We start from the raw sequence: 21368 nt of genomic DNA, 5'->3' as shown, positions 1-21368 counted from the left end.
GCGGAAGAACATCTATTCCTTTCCCCTCTCATTTTTGCATAAACTGCACCTCCAATCCCCTTCACATTTTAACTTGATCCAGAGGACCCCCGAATAAACATATCAGGGTACCAACGGGTTATTTTATCTTCACTCACAACCTTCACTTGGCCCACACACCCACATGCACAAATGTGGCAACTCTTAAAAGATCTCCACCAGAGTGCCCTCCAGTAGGGCCCGTGAGGGACTGCAGCGCCACCCCCACGAGGAGCAGTGCCTAATGATGATGCTTTGCACCCACAAGGGTGTGTGAGGGCACAACAACACACACAGGAGTACCACTCCCTTACCTTGCACACTCATACCTAATCTCGGAGACACCTACCCCGACTCGCAGAACCAACCTGGGCTGCTGAGCACTCTTTTCTTCTCTCTTTAGGACCTGATATCATTCTAATTGTTTGCATATTGTCTTTAGGAGCATTGGTACAAGACCTATTTCTAACAGCTCCTTGTCCCCCTTCTTGCATCGTGGTCATGGTTGGTTTTTATTAACTTATAACAATAAAAAATGAAATTGGTTTATTGGTTACAGTCTTTTTTTAAAAAAAAGTTTTGTTATTGTTTTCCAAAACAATGAATCCAAAACAAACTCAATTACAGTTGCATAGTACCATACATTATTCGCCATTCCATGGAGCATTACATCATCACCTCCTTAACCACATCTTTTATTACTTAGCTAGGCACGAATTAACATCAGTTTTCAAATCTATCCTCCCGGTTCCCTTCCCTTCCATCTCCAGAATATCTTCAGGTGTCTATTGATCCAGTCAGGGAAAGTTCCCCAGGGTCCGCTTGGTCTGCATCCAATATATCCAGCCCGTAATATTTCCTCCACCTCCCCAAGACCTTGTGGAATTTTTTCAGGGATCCTCTCGCCTTATATGTGACCCTCTTGGCTGCCATATACATATCCATCCCTTCTCTCCATTCCCGGATCGTGGGTGAGTTTTTGTGGCCCCCCCATCTTCTCGCAACATTTCTCTTTGCTGCTACTAATGCCAGTGTAGTAAAAATTTGTTGTGATCTTTCCACATCTATGTCATTTGAAATTCCCTGTAGGATACATTTGGGGTCTAATGGTATAGTGGTCTCCATTATTTTGTTCAGTTTCTGTATTACCTTCTTCAAAAATGGCTGTATCTGTACACACTCCCAGATATGATAAAAGTCCCTTCTTCTCGCCCTCAGTGTAGACATCTTGGGTCCATTGTTCAGCCTATCTTATGTAGCCTAACTCGGTCATAGTAGGCCCTGTGTAATATCTTGTATTGGATAAAGCAGAGCCAGGATTTAATTGCGCCCTCTTTAGGATGCATCATGGCTGCCTCCCAGTCTACATTCTCCAATGTGCCTATATTGCTTTCCCACGTGCTTCGCAGCTTACCTAATCGGTCTGGGGCATTATTATTCAGGGTCTTGTAGGTGAGAGATACTGCTTTAATCGTAATGTGTTCCTGAAGCAACCTCCCTTCCAGGGGTGCATAGTCTGGCGTGCCATGCATGTCTAATCTGTGCATATTTAAGAAACTGCGAATTCTGCTTTGAGGGTGGTAAAGCTTTTAAGTTTGCCTTTGTCTAAGATATTCCCTATTGCGGAAATACAGATGGCACCCCATTCCCCAAAGCCCTTCAATTTATGGAGTTCTTTCAGCCATGTACAGTGCCATAAAGGCATTTCTTTCGTGAGTTTATGGTCCCATCCTATTACTTTTGTTGCTCCTCCCCATGTCTCAATAGTGGCCTGAGTAGCTGGTAGGAGTGTCCCTTTGCCTCTACCCCCATATAAATAATGCAGGAATGTGCACCTACGCATAGTGTACCTCTCCAGTCTATAAGTGGGATTGTCCCCTGGTGTGGGGATCCAGTTATTTATAGGGGTTAAATGTTTCACCCAGTAATTAGCTTCTATGTCTGGCAGCGATATCCCACCGTTATATTGATTGCGCTGCAGAGTATGTAGTGCTCTTCCAGGTTGTTTCCCTAACCATAAGAGGGAGCGTAGCTCAGCGTCAATCTAGCGAAATATGGCTCGTGGGAGGGGAAAATATGTTTTTTGCAGGGCATAAAGAAAGTGGGGTAGAATCATCATTGTAAACATGGCGGCACCGCCTAATATAGTAAGTGGTAATGATTTCCAACATTGTGCATCCTCTTTGAAGTTCATGAGTATATGTTTAATAATTTTTTTGTAGCAGAGGTCTCTGTACGTGGTGAGATAGATCCCCAGGTAGGTAAACCCCTTGTGTGCCACCTGGAGGTTACTAGGTAGTGTGGGCCATGTATTCAGGTCACCCGGGCTGTAGATCACCGATTTGTGCCCATCGATTCTGTATCCTTAATGTTGTCCGTATATGTCTATTGTGTGAAATAGGGCTGTGATCGTTGTGTCAGGATGAGTAATATATAAAAGTATGTCGTCCGCATACAGAGATCTTTTCTTCCACGTGTCTTTTGGACTAATTTGGAACCCCCATATCTTTGGATGTTGACGAATTGAGCAGGCTAGAGTTTCTATTTTAAGGGCAAAAGGCAGTGGGGACAGGGGACAGCCCTGTCTGGTCCCGTGTCGTATGGGGAAATCCATGGAAGTCCACCCATTCACCCGGACAGTCGCCCTGGGGTCCTTATGTAGTAGACCCACCCACTTCCTGAAGTTCAGGCCTATACCAAATTTTGTCAAAGTAGCCTCAAGGAAGGGCCAGTGTACGGCGTCAAACGTCTTTTCTGCGTCCAATGATAATAGTAGATGTGGGGCGTCTCTATCTTTGACCGTCATCATTCAATTATTGTCCTATGTAGGTTCCACCTAGTAGCTCCGCCCTAGAGAAATCCCGACTGATCATAATGTATCAAGGTTGTTACCAACAGGCGCAGTCTTGCGGCCAGGATGATCGCCAAAATCTTCACCTCTGTTTTAAGGAGAGATATTGGGTGATATGAATCACATTTATCTTTCGGCTTCCCCTGTTTATGAATTGGTATGATTGTGGCTATGCAGAGATCTAGAGAGAGGATGCCCTTGTCACAAGCCCCTACAAAGAGAGCCAAGAGGTGAGGGCTAAGGAGGTCTGCGCTTCTCCTATATAGCTCGGCCGGTAGGCCATTTGGTCCTGGGGTCTTTCCGGGTTTTAGTCGGGCTATGGCAGTCCTAACATCCTCTATCGTAATGTCGTTTTCCAGTCCCTCCCTGTCTGTGTCATCAAGTGTTGGGTTATGGACCTCAGCCATGTATTCTTCGATGTCCTGAGTCGTACGCAATGGGCGGGCGTCGCAAAAGTCTCTGTAGTAGCAAGCAAAATTCTGTACTATCTGTTCATCTTTCAGTTGTGTCCCCCTTGTGAATCAGTGATACGCTCTATCCAGCGAGCTTCTACTTCTTTTCTACTGAGCCAAGCCAAGAGTTTCCCTGACTTCTCCCCTACCTCATAGAGTTTGTGTAGGGTCGCCTGGGCCTGTGGCTTAGAGGATAGGGTCGACAGATCTTTGTATTGTCGTTGTGTATCTACCAGCTGTCTATGTACATGGGAATCTTTATTCTCTATGCTTTGTTTTTTTAGGGTTAAGATTTGCTTTTCTAGGAGGATATTCTCAAGAACCTGTGATAAACATCGCAAAATTAGCTTAACCGCTTCAGTGCCCATGACGAGATGGTCTCGTCATGGAGCGCGGTTGCGCTGTGCCCATGACGAGACTATCTCGTCATGAACCCCGCCCGCTAATGCAACGCCCGGCACAGGGCGGGGAAAGGGCGTGGCACTGAAGGGGTTAACGCAACTTTGCATATCGCAGTCTATCGCGGGAAAACAACGTTGTGTTAACGTAGTATTATCAACCTGGCGGCACCATGCGTTAGTCCCACGATAACGCGTCAAATGACCGCGTTAAAATCAACGCGACGCCGCAAAAATGCGAAACACAAATACAAAAAAAGTTGCGATGAGGCCAATCGCGATACAAAAATCAGCGATAACCAGCAACAGGCCTGCAATTCCCACGCGTCATGCGGGAAAATGCACTATAAAAGCAGAACAACGAAAAAGGCCAAAAGAAAAAAATGCGTACCCCCATGGATGCACCCGGACCGAGTGCCCAGGTAAACGCGAACCCCACAAGCCCCACAGACCACCAGCAAGGAACCTCAGGGTCGGGAAAGGCCAAGGAGAAGAGGAAGAGGAGGACAGGGTACAGTCCGCATGACAACCGGATCATCGTCACGGAGGTGACAGAACACTAACAACAACTGTCCGTCACCTCCACCGTGTCACTGGCAACACAGACGGAAAAATGGCTTTCCATTGTGAATGCAGTCGGACTGTCGAGGAGGTCAAGATGCGCTGGCATGATGTGAAAAGCCAAACCAAGCTGAAACCCGCTGTCAACAGGAAGGCAGCAACGGCGACTGGAGGTGGGAGTCCTACGCCACAGGAGGGATGTATGACGTTACAACGCATACTTTTACAACGCATGCACTTACAACGCAATTTTTACGCAACATCCACTACAACGCATTCCATTACATCGCATGACACTACAACGCATTTTAAAAAACTACCTTTACAACGCATTCCATTACATCGCATACTACCTTTACAACGTATACCATTACAACGCATAATGTTACATTGCATTTAAGGTAAGTATTGGATAGTATAGGGGTAAAAATTACTATTCTTACTCCAGGGGGTGCAACAGTAGGGTAAGTGTTGGATAGTATAGGGGTAAAAATTACTATTCTTACTCCAGGGGGTGCAACAGTAGGGTAAGTGTTGGATAGTATAGGGGTAAAAATTACTATTCTTACTCCAGGGGGTGCAACAGTAGGGTAAGTGTTGGATAGTATAGGGGTAAAAATTACTATTCTAACTCCAGGGGGTGCAACAGTAGGGTAAGTGTTGGATAGTATAGGGGTAAAAATTACTATTCTAACTCCAGGGGGTGCAACAGTAGGGTAAGTGTTGGATAGTATAGGGGTAAAAATTACTATTCTAACTCCAGGGGGTGCAACAGTAGGGTAAGTGTTGGATAGTATAGGGGTAAAAATTACTATTCTAACTCCAGGGGGTGCAACAGTAGGGTAAGTGTTGGATAGTGTAGGGGTTAAAAATTAATATTCTAACTCCAATGGTATGCATTGTAATGGTATGCGTTGTAATGGTATGCGTTGTAATGCCTGCGTTGTAGTGACATGCGATGTAGTGTCTGCGTTGTAATGGTATGCGTTGTAATGGTATGCGTTGTAGTGTCATGCGTTGTAAAGGATGTTGCGTTGTAATGCCTGCATTGTAAGTGTAGTGCGATGTAATAGTTGCGTTGTAAAGGTTGTTTCCCCACAGGAGGAGCTGGAGCAAATGGTGGCCACAGTCATCATTGTGGAGACGGTGCAAGGAGTCGGGAGTCCGGAAACAGCTAAACATGACCTGACACAACATCAACAGGGTGAGTAACGACTAGGGACTGGGGGGACAAGGGGGTGACGGGCACAATGGCACACATGCACAACGACGTGTAGAACAGCGCAAACCCACAATGACCCTGGATCATGTACCTCATCCCAGTGGCACTCTGCAGCACACATAGAAACATCACGTAGGCCCCCGTCCATCATGTGCCCAAAGGGGTCCCACCCCACACATCATCAATTCCACAACACCCAGATGCACCTGTGCGAAACACAGCAAAGATGCGTATTTGTGAACCACACTGACAATGCAAGTGACACTACATGACGAGCAGCATAGCTGGAGTACAATCACCATGATATTGTGCACGCCACAAGACTGTGGTGGCTGAGTGTGGACCACATCCGTAAAGGAGCAGGTCACACTCTGCCACATCCATGTGCACAAACAACCACTGACATCAACAATACATCTGCAGACAAACAATGCACAAGAGTACAAAAACCGTCCAAGAGCACAAATGACCCAAGTCGCCAACATCACAGCACCTTAAAAGCACAAAAGTCATAGGCACACTGCCTTCAAGGGATAAGGGGCAGCAAAATCCCAGCTGCACGGGCGACTCTCCCACAATGCAGCACATACACATAGCAATGACAGCACATCCACATTGACGACAATATGGTACACAGTGCAACACTTACACTGCAGAACAGAGGCCATAACTGGTCTGCTTGTGCGTAGAAAATGGCCAATCACATCTGACATAGCAGGAAACTGTGAGATGAAAATTTACGTGTACAACCTCACCTACGTCATGTAGTCCAAATGTCCACTGTCCCACATCAAATAGTCCGCTCCTCCCAAACAGTCACAATGTACATTGTCATGCAGTCTGTATGTAAACTTGAACAATGCGTCAACGTACATGCCAACACAATGTCAATCAGTATCTCCCCTTCACATTGCAGAGGGACAAACAACACCTCCAGCAGAGCAGACCAGACAACTCGATAGTGATGCTGAAAAGGACCTCCACACTTTTGACACCGACGCCCTACAACAGTTCATGGACATCTTAGGCAATCAACCTCCAGGAGGAGGGCAGACCAGCTGCATCGAGGATACCCCACCCCCTGCACAGACCACACAGCTGGACGCACCCACCACCACGGCTGGCTCCCAGCAGCCCATCGAAGCATACATCGCATTCCAAGGCCAGGTGTCAGAAAGCCAGAAGGGGGTGGTTGAACAGGTGTAGGTGGGGTTCGACCTCATGGAAGCCAAACTAGATCACATACGTGGGTGTCTAAGTCCCATCAGGGACCACTTACACTCCCCAACGGAGACCCACACTGCGACAAAGACACATGCCTATGCACATTTCCAGTTCTGAACCACACCCAGAGCCACGGGATAATCATCCACACCCCCACGCTGGACTGGCGTACGCCGGCCCAGTTCACTCCTCTTACGTATTGAGTGGGGGACAACAAAGCTACATGTGCAAGGTCTCACCCGCTGCCTGCGGTGACATGGCTGCGTCCGCTGTACACAGCACAATGTAATGTTGTAGGGCCCGGGGCCTGAATGCATGCATCATGAGCACACGGACACACTAAGATAGTTTGTTGAACTGGCTATGGGCACGTGCGCTCATCACCTTTATTGTCAGGGTCACATGTACAGTGACGCCTGTGCTGGATGTGTGGGGGTTGAGTGTAAGCCAGCCCTCATGGAGTCATTGGTGCTGGCAACAACTTGAACAGTGATCACAATTAAAGCGGAATCAGAAAACACCAGCATAACAGAAACAACTGTGAAGCATCATGGTGGTAGCCGGAGAAAGTACAGTGTTCACCCAATATGCAACCAGAATGGTCCATGAGTTGTGGTGCACTGAGTTAGTGGCACCTGAGGAGCTGAGCAGGGTATCAAGCTGATGATGGCACCCACGACAGGTGTGAGCAACTCTGATAGTCTGGCAGTAAGATACTTCTGACTCTGGCACCTGTTGTTTGGAGTTGGTCCTGGCGGTGGTGGCGTGTGCATCCTACGGTGATGCAACGTCCGGGCAGGTCAGGACTCGATTTGATGTGTGAGCCCAGGTGGACCACAGTTGAGGCTGGAGGCAGCGGACAGCGCAGGGCCACAGACACATGGCCTTGATGACCCCCAGTCCATCGACCCAGAGGCCATCCAATATTCTATCATACAGGGTCCATGACTTGAGCTGCACAGAGTTAGTGGCCCCAGATGCACTGCGGTCAGCACAACACACTTCCACAGGACGGTGACTTGCGGTGCACTGAGGTAGGGCCACGCAAGCTGAGCAGGTCCACGTCGATGTCGAAAGTGAATGTAGCGGAGGGTTGCGGGGGACAGTGGAAGGTGCCCTCCAGGGCATGATGCAGAGGGCAGAAGCCGGCCGGAAGCGGCAAATGGAGGAGTGGAATGCTACAGCCTCATTTTTGCCACCAAGTCAGTATCACTGACATGATGAAGAAGACAACAAGCCAGTCCATAAACTCAGTTGCCACCAAAGTTCAACCAGAAAGTGTCCATGGATGTCGGGGAACAGACTTAGCGGCACCAGAGCTGTAAGGGTATGCAGTCTGAGATGAAGCCTGTACAATGATATCCAATCTGCCATATGAGTTCCAAATGTGTGACCTACTCGACCGCAGTGTAGGCCTGAGGCAGCAGTCAGCAGGGTCTTTGGCTCGTGTGGATGGGAGTCAGTGACACCAGAGCAGTTGTCGGTAGTGTTCGGACACCTCTGTAACGATGATCCTTTTTTGATCTGTACTGAACCGCATCTTCCTCTTACTCCTCTCCTGGGGTACAATGATATGAACTCTGCCATTGGGAAATCAAGACTCAGTTCCAAATGTGTGACCTACTGGCCTGCAGTGGGGGCCGAAGGCGGTAGTCAGCGAGGGACCACAGACACGTATGGTTGGAATGCTATGCACAGACTTGGTGGCAGCACATCGAAGGGAGTATAGTGACATCAAACGTCCCATGAACATATGAACTCGGCCATCAGGATATCAAGACTCAGTTCCAAATGTGTGCCCTACTTGACCGTATTGTAGGCCGGAGGCAGCGGTAGAGTACGTAAACGAGAAAGCAGTACTGCGGGCCTGTGTCGCGGAGGCCGTGATGGTCTAAGGAGGCTGCCAAGGTCTCGGGCCTCGGGATTGGAGCTTGCGGCGGCACGTGGTGGGCTCTCTTTGACACACGCCGGTGTCGGCAGGAGAGCAGTGAGGCCTGGGTGCGCAGGTGCGGGCAAGACGGATTCGGGGACCAGCGGCCCGGGCAGCAGCAGGTGCACAGAATTTCAGGCAACACCGCTCACTGCGACGGCGTCGGCCTCGTGGCAGACACGTTGGGCATTCCGGAAGAGAACCACGCCCAGGGCTACGTGCTTTTTATTCAAACCCCTACGCTGACCTGGCGTATGCCGGGCCATCCTAATCCGCACACGCTTACATGGGGGGGACGTCACAAGCTACATTTCCGCGATCTTCCCCACTGGCTGGGGTGACATGGTTGCGTCCACTGTCCACTACACTCCAAACACCAGCAGTGCATGTAGACATTGATATGTCTGTGGTATGCATACTGCAGTCTGTCCAGCACATCTCTGCCACACTTGGCATTGTGTACATTCTCATTCATGGGTCACTTGCCTCATTCGCACATGCCTGGTTCCCAACTCTCCCCACATTCCGCTATTGTGTGGCTGAGGTGCCATGCCGTTGATGGCTCATGTACATGGCTAGCCCATGTTACCACAGTAAGTTGTGCTGTCGTGTCTGGTGGGTAGGCATGTTGTTTGGCATGTTGTATGTGAGTCTGTGATGTTTGCAGTGCCAGAGTTGTAAGTTGCATGATTGTGGAGTTGGAGGTTGTGGTGTGTTTAGGTGGTACTTACCAACGAGGAAAGCATTTCCGTAGGTGACATCCTGGAAGCGCAGCTTGATGATGGACTGTCGGAAGATGAAGGAATCATGCACACTGCCTGGGTAGTTGGTGACGACATTGGTGAAGAGTCCCCAGTGGTCCACTATTGCCTGCACATTGATGGAATGCGTGTGCTTTCTGTTGCGGTAAATGTGTGCAGTGTCGGTAGGGGGCACAAGTAGGACATGTGTGCAGTCGATTGCCCACAACGTGCATGAATCCAGTTATGGCATATAGGCCTTGCTTGGTCTCCAGCTGTTCCTGCGCATTGTGGGGGACGTATAGGTACTGGGGTACCAAGCTGATGATGGTATCCAGGACAGGTGTGTGGAACTTGGATAGGGCTGGCTGTGAGACTCCTCCGACTCTGGCGGTTGGGAGGTACCAGAGGCCAACTTGTGCAGCACAGCCAGCAGCTTTGTCTGCGAAGGGATGTTGGTTGTCCGCTGTGTTGGTACGGTCAGCCTGTGGGCAATGAAGGTCAGGATGCGGAGGACTGTTGTCCTTTTGAGCCTGTAGTGGGAAATGACATTGTCTGGTCTTAGGTCTGTGAGACTGGTGCGTTTCCTGAAGGTCCGCTGCCTTTGTCTGCGCTGCCTCTGTGGTGGTCCAGGAGGGTGGGGGGCAACGGGGGGGTGGCGGTGGGTGTTTTGGCCCTGTTGGGGCTCCGAGCTGCATGATCAGTGGCTCCATGGCATCTGTTGTTCATCAGGTGTGGCTGTGGGCTGGGCTCCCTTTTCTGGTGCAGGTTGCCGTACGACTTTTCACCAGGTCAGAGCAGGTGTTAATTTCATGCTACTAATGTGCCTTATCGCCTGTTTTGGGATCTTATCGCCGATCTGGCTGGTCGTTGAGAATGTTGAGGTGTGGTGTTGTTGCGGCTTTTTGCACGGGAACGCCTTCTTTGCATCTCATTAGCGTTAGTTGCCAGGGTCATCTGTGGCGATGTTTTTTGCGGCTGCTACCGCGGGTAAACTGGTGATATGGGCTGTTAGCACCAGCTTGTGAATGGGGCGATACATTTGTCACGACTTTGGCTGCGATAAAGTGCTGCAAACTCAGCGATACGTCTTTGAGAATATGCCCCCTAGTCTGGTTCTCCCACGCTAGACCGTTTTGGGCCCTATCTCTTAAAACAGTTTTGTATGTCTCCCATATTGCTACCTCTGAGTATACTGATCCTAGATTCTCTTTGAAGAAGATTTTAGTGTCTGCCCTAAGGCCCCTCATTATCGTCATATTTTGAAGGTCCCATGCATTTAATCGACAGGGCGCGCTCCCGCTGCTTTGTCTCTCCCCCATTAATATATGGAGTGGAGAGTGATCTGATAGGCCCCTGGCCAGGTATTCTGCTTTGTGTATCTCCTGTGTCTTGCCTAACGGGAGGAACACATAGTCCAGTCGCGAGAAGACATTGTGTGCACCTGAAAAGTAGGAATATTGCCTTATTCCTGGGTTAACATATCTCCACACGTCTACCAAGTCCAGCGTGTCAGCGAGGCATGCCAGTGGTGTGATCGTGGGAGTGTGATTATGATCTCTTGAGCGGTCCAAGGGTGTATACATCACATCGTTGAAGTCTCCTCCTACTATATGAAGGGAATTTGTTGCGTCTAACAAGATCTCTGTCAGTTTACTTAGTGTGCGTATTTGTAGTTTCGGTGGTGCATATACTGAAATAAGTGTTACGCTCCGTCTGCCCCACTTCCCAGTCACCCCAACATATGTGCCCTGGGGGTCCGACCAGGTGCGTTTCACATGGAAGGGGGGTGATCGTTTAATCAGGATCGCCACTCTCCTGGATCCGGAGGTATATCCTGCATGGGCCAAGACCATGTATGGTACTCTGCCAAGGAACCCACATCGCGTGCCCATCAGAAAAATAAATTCCGTGACTAGGCCCCTTTTAACTTTGTCTCCAAGCCTGTTAACATTCCACGTCAGGGTGGAGAGAGGTTCAGTTTCCGGTACCATTATATTGGTCTAGGGTGTCCCGACGCAATGCGTGCGGTTGCAGTATGGTTTGTGGTTTCGCTCTGTGTCTCCCTCTTGGAGTGTGTTGTACATGGATTCCGCAACTGAATCTAAGTTCATACTTAAACAATAATTTCATACTTATTGTAAACCCATCCTAGCGCCCCCCCCTCCCCGCCTCCCCCATTTCACACTCTTCCCCAGAGTTCACTTCTCAGTGTCTGTGAGCAAGGGAAGGAGAGGTCTGTCGCCCACCCCTTCAACAATTTACGCTATAGGTTTGAACTCCTACAGCGCTAGAACTTCTAACAGGTAAAGGAAAGAGGAAAAGTAAGTAGAAACACTAGGATGAGAGAAGAAAGGAAAAGAGTGAGAAAGAAAAGGAAGAAAATGTCTCAGACCTCTGGTGGTCTGTCACCTGCCCCTGTGTTCGGAGTCTGCTGCTGCACGATGTCACGGGGTTGGTGTGGGGGGAAAGGGGGTGGCTGCTGTTCATGGCTCTCACGGTCTAATTTTAGGGCAGAATCCTGGTACTCATTGTTGTTAATTAATTTGATTCAAGTAGCTCTGCTCGTAGCGGAGGTCTCTCTCCCTCAGAGTCTTGCTCCATTGCTACTATTTCTTTTATCAGGGGGTGTTTGGTGGGCTCCTCTTTGCCACCAGTGGAGCTTTCCCTGGTATCAGTTTCTGTGCATGGATCTCATCGGCTGGCGGTGTGGGTGGTTAGTGGAGTTTTCTCTCTTTGTCTTTCCTTTGCTGCGAAGGTTCTTTTCCTTAACCTTCCCCACTCTCATGAGATATATGGCGCTGCCCCTTGTATACATGTTCTCCAATGCTCCTGGGATCTTATTGTTTTCTGTTGTCCAGTTGATCTCAGTCCTGCTCCATTTCGCTTCTCAGTAAGCTGTTGTGATTCTCCCGAACTCCGTAGGTTGAGACGTTCTTCTATCCAGTTCCATGATTCTTGTAGGGTCTGAGATTTGCCTTAACGGAGTCAAAGGTCTGCCTCTGCCTTTGGAACTCTCTGATGTAATTCGGGAAAATCAAGATCCGCGCATTCTCGTGCCTAATTTCCACTAGTCTCCTGGCTTCCTTGAGTATCAAGTCTCTATCAAGAAAGTTCTGAAATCTTGCTATGATGGGTTTCGGTTGGGCACCTGGGGACGGTTTTGGCGTTAGTGCTCTGTGGGCTCGTTCAATCACGAAACAGGAGGAAAATGTGTCTGCTGGAAAGATATTTCGTATCCAGGTGTAAAAAAATTCCGGTCTGTTCGTGCCTTCCACCCCTTCTCAGAAACCCACAAAGTCTAAGTTATTTCTTCGCACTTTGTTTTCCGCACCTTCAATGCGCCACTGGATCTCTTTATTTGTTGTTTGCTATTCTGCCATTCCTTTGCGGAGATCTTGTATCATATCTTCCACTTCCGCTATCATAGTTTCTGAGTCCGTGTCTCTGTCCGAGAGATTACGGAGATCAATTCTCAGTAGTGTCACATCTGTGCCCACCCCTCCTATTTTCTCTTCTAGTACTACTCTAGAGGCTTGTATGGCTTGGAGTAAGGTTTCTGTGTCTGTACAACTCTGTGGTAGGTCCTCTGGGGGTGGGGTAATCACTTTGGTGTAACGATCCATATTCCCTTGTCTGGGGGGCTTGGGATCCTTGTCTTTATCCTTACCCATGATGGAGGCAGATGTGGTTTAGGTCTTGCACGGGTCGGACCTGCGTTATATTGTCGCTTCTGATTACGTTTCGCTCGTATGTGGCGACTTCAACAGAGAGCTATGTGTCCCTGAGGGCCCAAGGATATGTACCTCTGGCGCCTTTCCTCGTTTGTTTCTGGTGGAGGTATGATTTCTTTAATCCTATGTATTTACCTGGTTGTTGGCACTGTTCCTGGAGGGGGAAAGGGTGTTGTTATACGTTTTGTACTTTAAGCAAGCTGTCGCTCCCTTCGCATTCAGCCTTCCGTGCCTGTGTATCCCTCTTTTATCTCTATATGCTCTGCCCCCGGGGGTAGGGGGGGGGGTAGCGCTGCATGCCTCTTCAGGTTCTACACCACTGCTAGGGCCGATCTGGGCTTCACCCGCATTTCATTGGGGCCACTCTCTCTAAGCGGGGGTACATCAGATGTATTGCGACTTCCCAGGAGGGGGTGGGGATTTCCCACTCTGAGACTGCGGCCTTCTCAATTAGGCCCAATCTCTATGCGGCTGTAATGCGGTCGGGACCGTCACCCCTCTAAGAGTCTATAATGCATGCCCTCGGGTCGGCCCCTGCCCTGAGTTTACCGCCAGAGCTGGAGTTTCTTTGGGCCTCTGGGATGTCTGCTCTGCTTCGGTCCAGGCACGGCCTTCCCGCTGCCTTTCCCTTCCAGGGCCGGGCCGCCGCTCCTTTTGTTCAGGCTGCTAATTGGGTCGCGGTCTTTCTGGTTTGCTTCTGGGGCCTCGAGGGGATTGCCCCGGTGGGGACACAGCCCCGGCGTCCTTCGCTCAGCTCCCTCCCGTCTAGGCCGCAAACAGCGACGCACAGCCCAGTCCACAGTCGGCGACACCATTCGCGGTCCGCCTCGATGATTCTGCAGAATGGGGTCCGGAGAAACGGGGAAACGTTCCAGACAGACTCGCCCTCTCAGGTCCTGGGCGCGGTGGAACCCCCCTTGTCTCCTGTTGCAGTTCGTGCCAGTTTCAGGTTCGGTTTTCCAGCACAGCCTTCGCCGTCTTCAGTGAGGCGCTGCCTCCGTTGGGCTCCGGGCATGATTCTAGGCCTTCCCAGTCTTGCCTTTATTTCTAGATATAGGGCCTCTGTCAGGGTCCCCACTGCAGGTATGGGGGTCTGCACCGCGGTTTCAAGTCACAGGTGTTTGATCCTAGTACCAGGACTGCCGGATTCATATCGGATTAGAGCTTTCAACCAGAGCTCAGTGAAAGCACGTTTTACTCGGCCATGTTGATGGCCACGCCCCCCTTCATTTACTTTAAATTTTGTTTACATATGTATTTATTGGCACTCGGGTTTCACCTTGCCTGCCACAATTATTTTCAAATTGACTTACATAAAATGTTAAAAAGCTACGAATATTATAGGTATCCACATTACCTTCATTATTATAGGTTTGATCTAATGTTGAGATACATGAATCAAAAGCAGTTATTTATCTGGTTAAGTGTAGAAATAATTTTCAGATGTATATTTTCACTGTAGATAAGAGTTACATTTTGTGTATGTTTTGATAAATTGGCATGTTACATATATATAACTTAAAATAAAGCATTGTAACCTTAAAAAGAAGCATACTGAAAGTCGTGGTAAAGGACTAGCAAACATTCTGTGCCAGAGGCCTTTCTCTCATGGTCACTCTTTGGAGCCCTCAGGAGCATATAGCTGGAACCTGAACAAGTCTGCTCAAAGAGTTGTAGTAAGGGACTAAGAAGCATTCTGTTCCAAGAGCCTTCCTTTCATGGCCACTGCTACCTGTCCTCAGGTTTGTGAGGGCGTGCAGTGTGACACCGTACAATTACATGCAAATAACTTAGGGGATCAAGTACTCTCATGCAGCTTACAGTGGCATGTGGGAGGCTATGGAAGTCCAATTTGCATAATGTACATAAGGATATTACGTCACTACCTAAGAAGAGCATGTAGAAAAGACAACTAAATTTAGTTTACAACCAAAAGAGCTACTTGGTTGCCTTGGAGAAGTGACTTATCTTTGACTGTTTGCTTAAAACGCAGTTTACATGGGCCTGTCAAAATGCAGCAGAGCAGTACTGTATAGATTCAAACGTGGCACCCTTTGGCCCGTGCTACAAACGCTCATGGAGTAGTAGCATAACCCGCAGTCATCACAACACCCTTTACCTACAACCTCTCCAACCATGAAGACGAAGCAAACCGCGCAGGCGAAGAAGAGCTTGTTGCGTGCCTGCATCTTGCTGTGGTGACCCTCTGTGGTGGGGGAGGAAATGCCATGGCAGTGCTGGGCCACGTGCCTCTCGAGCTCGATGGACGTGGAGACGCCGCCGTTCTCGAAGGGAATGCTTGGAAACGAGTCCTTGGATCCCGTGAGCAGACTGAGCAAAAAGGAAAACAAGGGATCAGCGTGACGGTTCAAAGAGACATCAGGCAGTCAAGATCTAAAAATACTGGCAAAACAACCATTAACAAAGACAGGATCTCGGTGTAGTTTGCTTTATTTAAATTCCTTTATTTTATATAGTTCTGCTGTGCTCCAGAGAGTGACATAGCTCTTACAACAAAGGGTAATAAGGTAAGAATTCCCTCAACATTTGTGAGTGGAAGAGAAATGACGCCACGAATACATTAATAAGACAAGTGACAGCTATATACATGTGTACTGGGCATCAGACCAACCCTAGGGCATTTAAAAGGCACATACATCTGCAGGTTGAAGTGACCAAACATATATAGAGAGAATAGCAGTATAGTAGTAAGGTAAGGCAGAGATTTGTAATAAGCAGCAGTTGTCGGAAGAAGGGTGGGATGAAGGTGTAGTTAGTATACAATTTTGTGATGGGGAGACTCCCATCTCATCAGCCACACCAAAGTTCACAATTAAGAGACAAGATTCCATTTAAATGCTGCTGCATAGTGCATAAAGCTTTTTATAGTGCTGCCTCATCATATCTTTGGGTGAAGCTCGCATCCACCCAAAGATACAGTCTTCCAACATCCGGGGATAAAGGCTTGTTGCAGCCTTTTCCTTTTGAGCGAACTATGATGGAAGGCTGGAACTTCTATGGCACACGCTTCCACAAAAGTTCCATTAAATTCTCATTCAACTACAGGGCAAAGAGATGCTCAGCTCTTAAACTACTTAGGTGCTCATCTTGTTTACCACCTCATTTTGACGGAACCTTCCTGTCCTCCTCTGGATCTGAATCCTAACTTCTCCACTACACACACACACTACCTCATCCTCCTACTACAACTCCTGACCCTGGGCTGGGGATAATGTTTCTTTCCCCTACAGTTACCTGTGCAGCACTATGACACCATGCATATCCTACAACAACTCTTTATTAAAGTTAAATATTAAAAGAAGCAAATACTTCTGGATTTTATTTCACCTCTGGATCTCGTACACAGCTGGTCTAATTAAAGGTGATTCATACATCTTCTGGGATGGCAGATATGCCCGTTGCCCAGAAGTAGTGTTTCTCTGTGTTAGCTAATCAGCAATAATGAGCGGGTTCTGCCTATCACAACAGCCAATTAATGCATATTTGAGTTGTGTCTTCATATGTTCTTTCGTATGACAGTGAAGGCGGGTCTTATGGAGAGTGCCGTTGATCATGTTCACCCATTCATTTGGCCTTTCTGTGCTGAGTTGGTTGTGTGTGCAAAGTTCAGTCTAAAGTGCACTGTTGTGTATGGGGAGTGTGTTTAGAGATGCAAGCTGCTGTGAGGACGGTGATGCCCAACTATACAACATATATGTACTGTGCAGGATGTGTGTACAATTCTGTCAAAAAGTGCACAGTTGCATGTTGTGTATGTGGAGTGTGGGTGGAGATGATAGCTGTGGTGAGCACGGTGATGCCCCACTTTACAGTATACATGTGCTGTGCCTATTTACTGGCCCTTTTAAGTCGGCTCATCTGGCAGTTCAAGAATGACCAAGTGCCCACAAGCCAGTCCAACACAGCCATGTAAACGGTGTAGACAACCATGAGTCATATCTTTTTGGGTATTCACAAACATCTGCAACTCCTTTTAAACGATTGTTCCAGTTTCTACGCTTACTCCTAAATGAGGTAAGCGTGAGAATGCAGTAAGTTGTTTGGAAGCATGCAGGACACCTTTTGTAGTTGGGAAGTGTGCAGGGCACCTCTTGTAGTTGGGAGGTGTGCAGTGTTGGGAAGTGTGCAGGACACCTCTTGTAGTTGGGAAGTGTGCAGGACACCTCTTGTAGTTGGGAAGTGCGCAGTAGTTGGGAAATGAGCAGGACACCTCTAGTAGTTGAGAAGTGTGCAGCAGTTAGGAACTGAGCCGGACACCTCTAGTAGTTGGGAAGTGCGCAGTAGTTGGGAAGTGTGCAAGACACCTCAAGTAGTTTGGAAGTGCGCAGTAGTTGGGAAGTGTGCAGGACACCTCTAGTAGTTGGGAAGTGCGCAGTAGTTGGGAAGTGTGCAAGACACCTCTAGTAGTTGGGAAGTGCGCAGTAGTTGGGAAGTGTGCAGGGCACGCCTAGTTTTTGAAGGTGTGTGAGGATGGGATCTTTACATGAACAAAACCTTTAGGTGTGAAGAAAAGGGGTGAAATTTCACACATTTCCTCACTCTTCAGGATAAAGGGAATAAGGCATACCCCCCAGAAAGTTAAGAAATGGTAACACCCTACCTCGTCAGTGTAAATCTTTACTGTGCGTAGGAGCGCTGACGTTGCGTTGCGCTCCAGCCCTATCAACGAGCCCTAGCACCCTCAAATACCTGGGGTGAAATGTCCTTCTTTCAGTCATTGTTTCCACCCTGTCTGGCGGAGTGGCGGGAGAAATCTGGTATGAAATAAAAGGGTGAGTCGGGTTTTGTCCCTTGTGGAGCCACCTAGCTGCTATCCCTGCCAAGAGCAGAGGACCAGGGACAGGCAGTAATCCACGCCTCACCAGCAGGGCGACCCATATATCTTGCCAAAGGTCTAGGCTTCCATGGAAGTAATCATTCTTGTACCACTGGGACAGTGCTGGGTTGGAATCGCAGGAAATGCCCGAGAAAACTGGTTTTGAATGTATGCAGATGGAGAACATTTTCATTCATAAGCATACCATTTTGTTTAATGTAAGCACGAATGTAATGTAAGCACGAATGTTTCCATTCCATAAATTTCAGCAATATTGCACTATATACCTCGCATAAATGAGCGAGGAAAGGTGCCCATGATTTTACCATCTCTGCTGCTGGGCATGCACCTCCAAAAATAATTGAGAAAGTTTAGTGGACGACTATCAAAAACAACAGTGGTCGCCCACCAAAGGTTTTGTACATTGAAAAGAAGTGTTGTGAGGGCAGTTCCTTTCAATGAACAGAGATGAGCGTTGGTGCGGAGGTCATCTTTGAATGTAGTGGACGGTAGTCCGTCAGGATGGCGGAGGTAATGCCTCCCTGATGGCCTGTCCTCAGCCTGCCAAACCTTAAATCAGGCCCATAGCTACATGGATGTTTGGCTGAAACTAGGGAGCTCTGTAATGAAGGATGAAAGCTCAGTATCACATTCCCAAACTCTGGTTTCTCAAAGTTCCTTTTAACTATGACTTTTTTGGTGAACTAGCACTCAAGCACCACTGAGTGGAGTTATTATTTCAAAAAATGGATTCCTCAGCAGGAGGTAGCTTATGGATTGTGCATCAAGTCCCTTCCATTGTTTCTCATTCCATTCCATTCCCAAAGAAGTGCTTCCGTTGCAATGCATGGGCAGAGGCGCCCATTCACTATAGTGAAAGCGGCTCCAAACTGCACAAATGGATTTCTTCATCCTGCAATGGTATCAGATCAGCGCCTAGTTTTGGATGTGTTGAGTATTTATGAGCTGCTGTGGCTGGAAGTAAGGATGCAAGCGGCACTGGAGTCGTTGCTTCCTGGAGTGCCTGCTGGTGACCTGTCCGCTGCTCCTGGCCCCTCCCTGTATGTGTTCCTCTTCTGCCTCAGGTGTCCCAAGCCTCATTCACCTACCCCTTATCGCTTGTCCCCTATGCCCCATGTGGCCCATGTCCCCACTCTCCTCAAACACTTTACTATGTACCTCACATAGCCTATGACCCATAGTGGTGCCATCCACCGCCAATAACCTGGCAATTTCTATACTTTAACGTGTATTTCAGTGTTATAAAATCCATTTGATGGATAGCTTGTGCAATCATTTTAATTCTACATGTCTTTTTGGTTTAATAATTTGCACAAAGATTATCTCTAACTAAGGTATGATGTTGCACCATAGAACGAGATTTCATATCTTTATTCTGCTCTGCTCTCACTGTGGCTTTTCAATGCGCTTCTACGGTTCAGATAGCACCATGCGTCGCTCTGATAGTAGACACATCACCAGGTGGCATCTTGTGTCTTTTGCCTCAGGAGATAGTCACCGTTATTTTACTGCAGACACCTCTTGTTGAGCAGAACGGGTTTTGATTGGCTGGATATTTTGTTAACGCTCTCTAGGCACATACAGGAGGCAGGGGAGACATTGGCAGCCTCAATTCCCCCTGGGCTGTTCAGACGGGTGGGCGAGTTGGAAGAGGAGGGTTTAGGCAGCAGAGCGTCCTGATAGGTTGCCTCTTACTGTCTTTCCCTGAGCGTCTTGGGGTGTAATTTCTCTCTAGCCTGCCCACTCTCCAAGGTATTTGTGGTTGGAGGTGGTGGGGGTGACATAGTGTTGTGTACACTAAAAAGTGAATTCAGTTAAGGCCACTTTGAGGTGAAGATTTGGGCATAAAGTTCGAATAAATGTGAATGTTTTTGCCTCTCGCGTGCCAGTTTAGCATATAAGAGATTTATCCAAGTTTTTTCATGGTAGGTTTTAGAGTGCCAGTCAGAAAGTAGGATCATGTATTCTGTACCTTAATACCAGTGCTTTATCAAATCAAATATCAAATATTCTTTATTCGATGAAATTTCATCATAAAAGAGCAAAATAACAACACAATACAATGTAAAATTCCAAGCATAAGATTAAATAAAAACACAATTGATCACTACACCACTTAAGGGTAAACACAGTCACATATCAACATGGTGGAAATCCTAACCAAGTACTCTTAACTAGTAAGTGGACCAGAGTAGGTTTTGCAACGCCTCATGCGGGATCGCCAGGCACTGCCCAAAAATTTTGCGACTCCACAAACCATAGCAATCGAGGAAGTATCAGTGCTAAGTATCCGCAGGGCCGATACGTGACATCTAAGGCCCAAATTCTTACATAACGGCTTTAACCAGATCCTCCTGGCAACACTGTAAGCTGGGCAAGCAAAAAATAAATGGGCCACTGACTCTGTAGGGGCTGCACAGCCCGGACATGTATTCATTTTGCTGACATGCTTTTTCCACCCCGAGGTATAATCGTTTACTGGGAGGATCCCGAGCCTAACCTTTAAGTAAAGAGCTCTATCCAAAGGCTGCTCAATGTAGTCCAAGAATGGTTCAAAGCTCCTAATCCACTTAAAGGACAAGAATCGCTCAGTGAGTGAGCCCACAGAACTACTAGAAAGTGTCTCCTGCTGTACTAGATCCCAGTAGAGCTGTTTAATCACCGTCTTGGGCGGAGGTGATTGGTTTGCCCAAGAGTCGCTCAAACCCAAGAGCACCACCAACCGCTTCAAGTTGCTCAGCCACTTAATCCTATTATTGGTATTTAGCTGGATTAATTCATCTAGGGCAGCGGCATAATCCTGAAGCTCCCTTGTCCTACGCATGCGAACCCAAAAAAGTAACGGGCGTAAGCGCACTAGATCCTTAAGAGGGCGCCTACCCATGTCAGCCCGTAAAGGAATTAGGGGGGTGGAGACTGGGAGGGCTACTGCACCTCTCAAAAACTTATTTTCAGCTCTGTCCAGCTCTACAGTATTTTCAAACCCCCATAATTCTGAGCCATATAGAGCGGATGGGAGAACTTGGCCTTCATAAATAGTTAGGAGCGGTGAGAGGGGCTTGCTCTTAGATTTGCGGTATTCTCTCATAACCGCCCCCGAAGTTCTTTTATAATTTAACATCATTTTAGCCAAGTGATCCTTCCAGCTCATGCGATTATTGACCCTAATACCCAAATAGTCATATGAGTCTACCAGCTCCAAGGGCTCTCCATTAAGTAAAAGGTTGTTTCTAAATCTGGGTGAAGGCGCTAGAACCATGAGCTTAGTTTTTAGAGTGTTGATAGTGAGACCTCTGTCAGAGCAAAATGCACTAAAGCGATTCAAAAGCTTTTGTAAGCCAGACGGCGACTTAGAAATCAAAATGGTGTCGTCCGCGAAG

General features: G+C 48.0%; 1 protein-coding gene across 1 annotated transcript in view; it reads right to left on the bottom strand.

Annotated features, from left to right (window-relative positions):
• SLC30A3 (solute carrier family 30 member 3) overlaps positions 1 to 20812 on the bottom strand; it is a 102113-nt gene extending 81301 nt beyond the window's left edge. Inside the window, exons 1-2 of the mRNA XM_085609972.1 lie at positions 20391 to 20812; positions 15250 to 15461 (exon numbers count right to left, since the gene is read on the bottom strand). Of these exons, the coding sequence (XP_085466098.1) occupies positions 15250 to 15461; positions 20391 to 20812 (634 nt within the window). The remainder of the gene's footprint in view (positions 1 to 15249; positions 15462 to 20390) is intronic.
• Between the last annotated feature and the right edge of the window lie 556 nt (positions 20813 to 21368).

The sequence above is a fragment of the Triturus cristatus genome, chromosome 6, assembly GCF_964204655.1.
Source record: "Triturus cristatus chromosome 6, aTriCri1.1, whole genome shotgun sequence".
Classification (NCBI taxonomy): Eukaryota; Metazoa; Chordata; class Amphibia; order Caudata; family Salamandridae; genus Triturus; species Triturus cristatus.
This window is presented reverse-complemented; position numbering and strand designations above follow the sequence as displayed.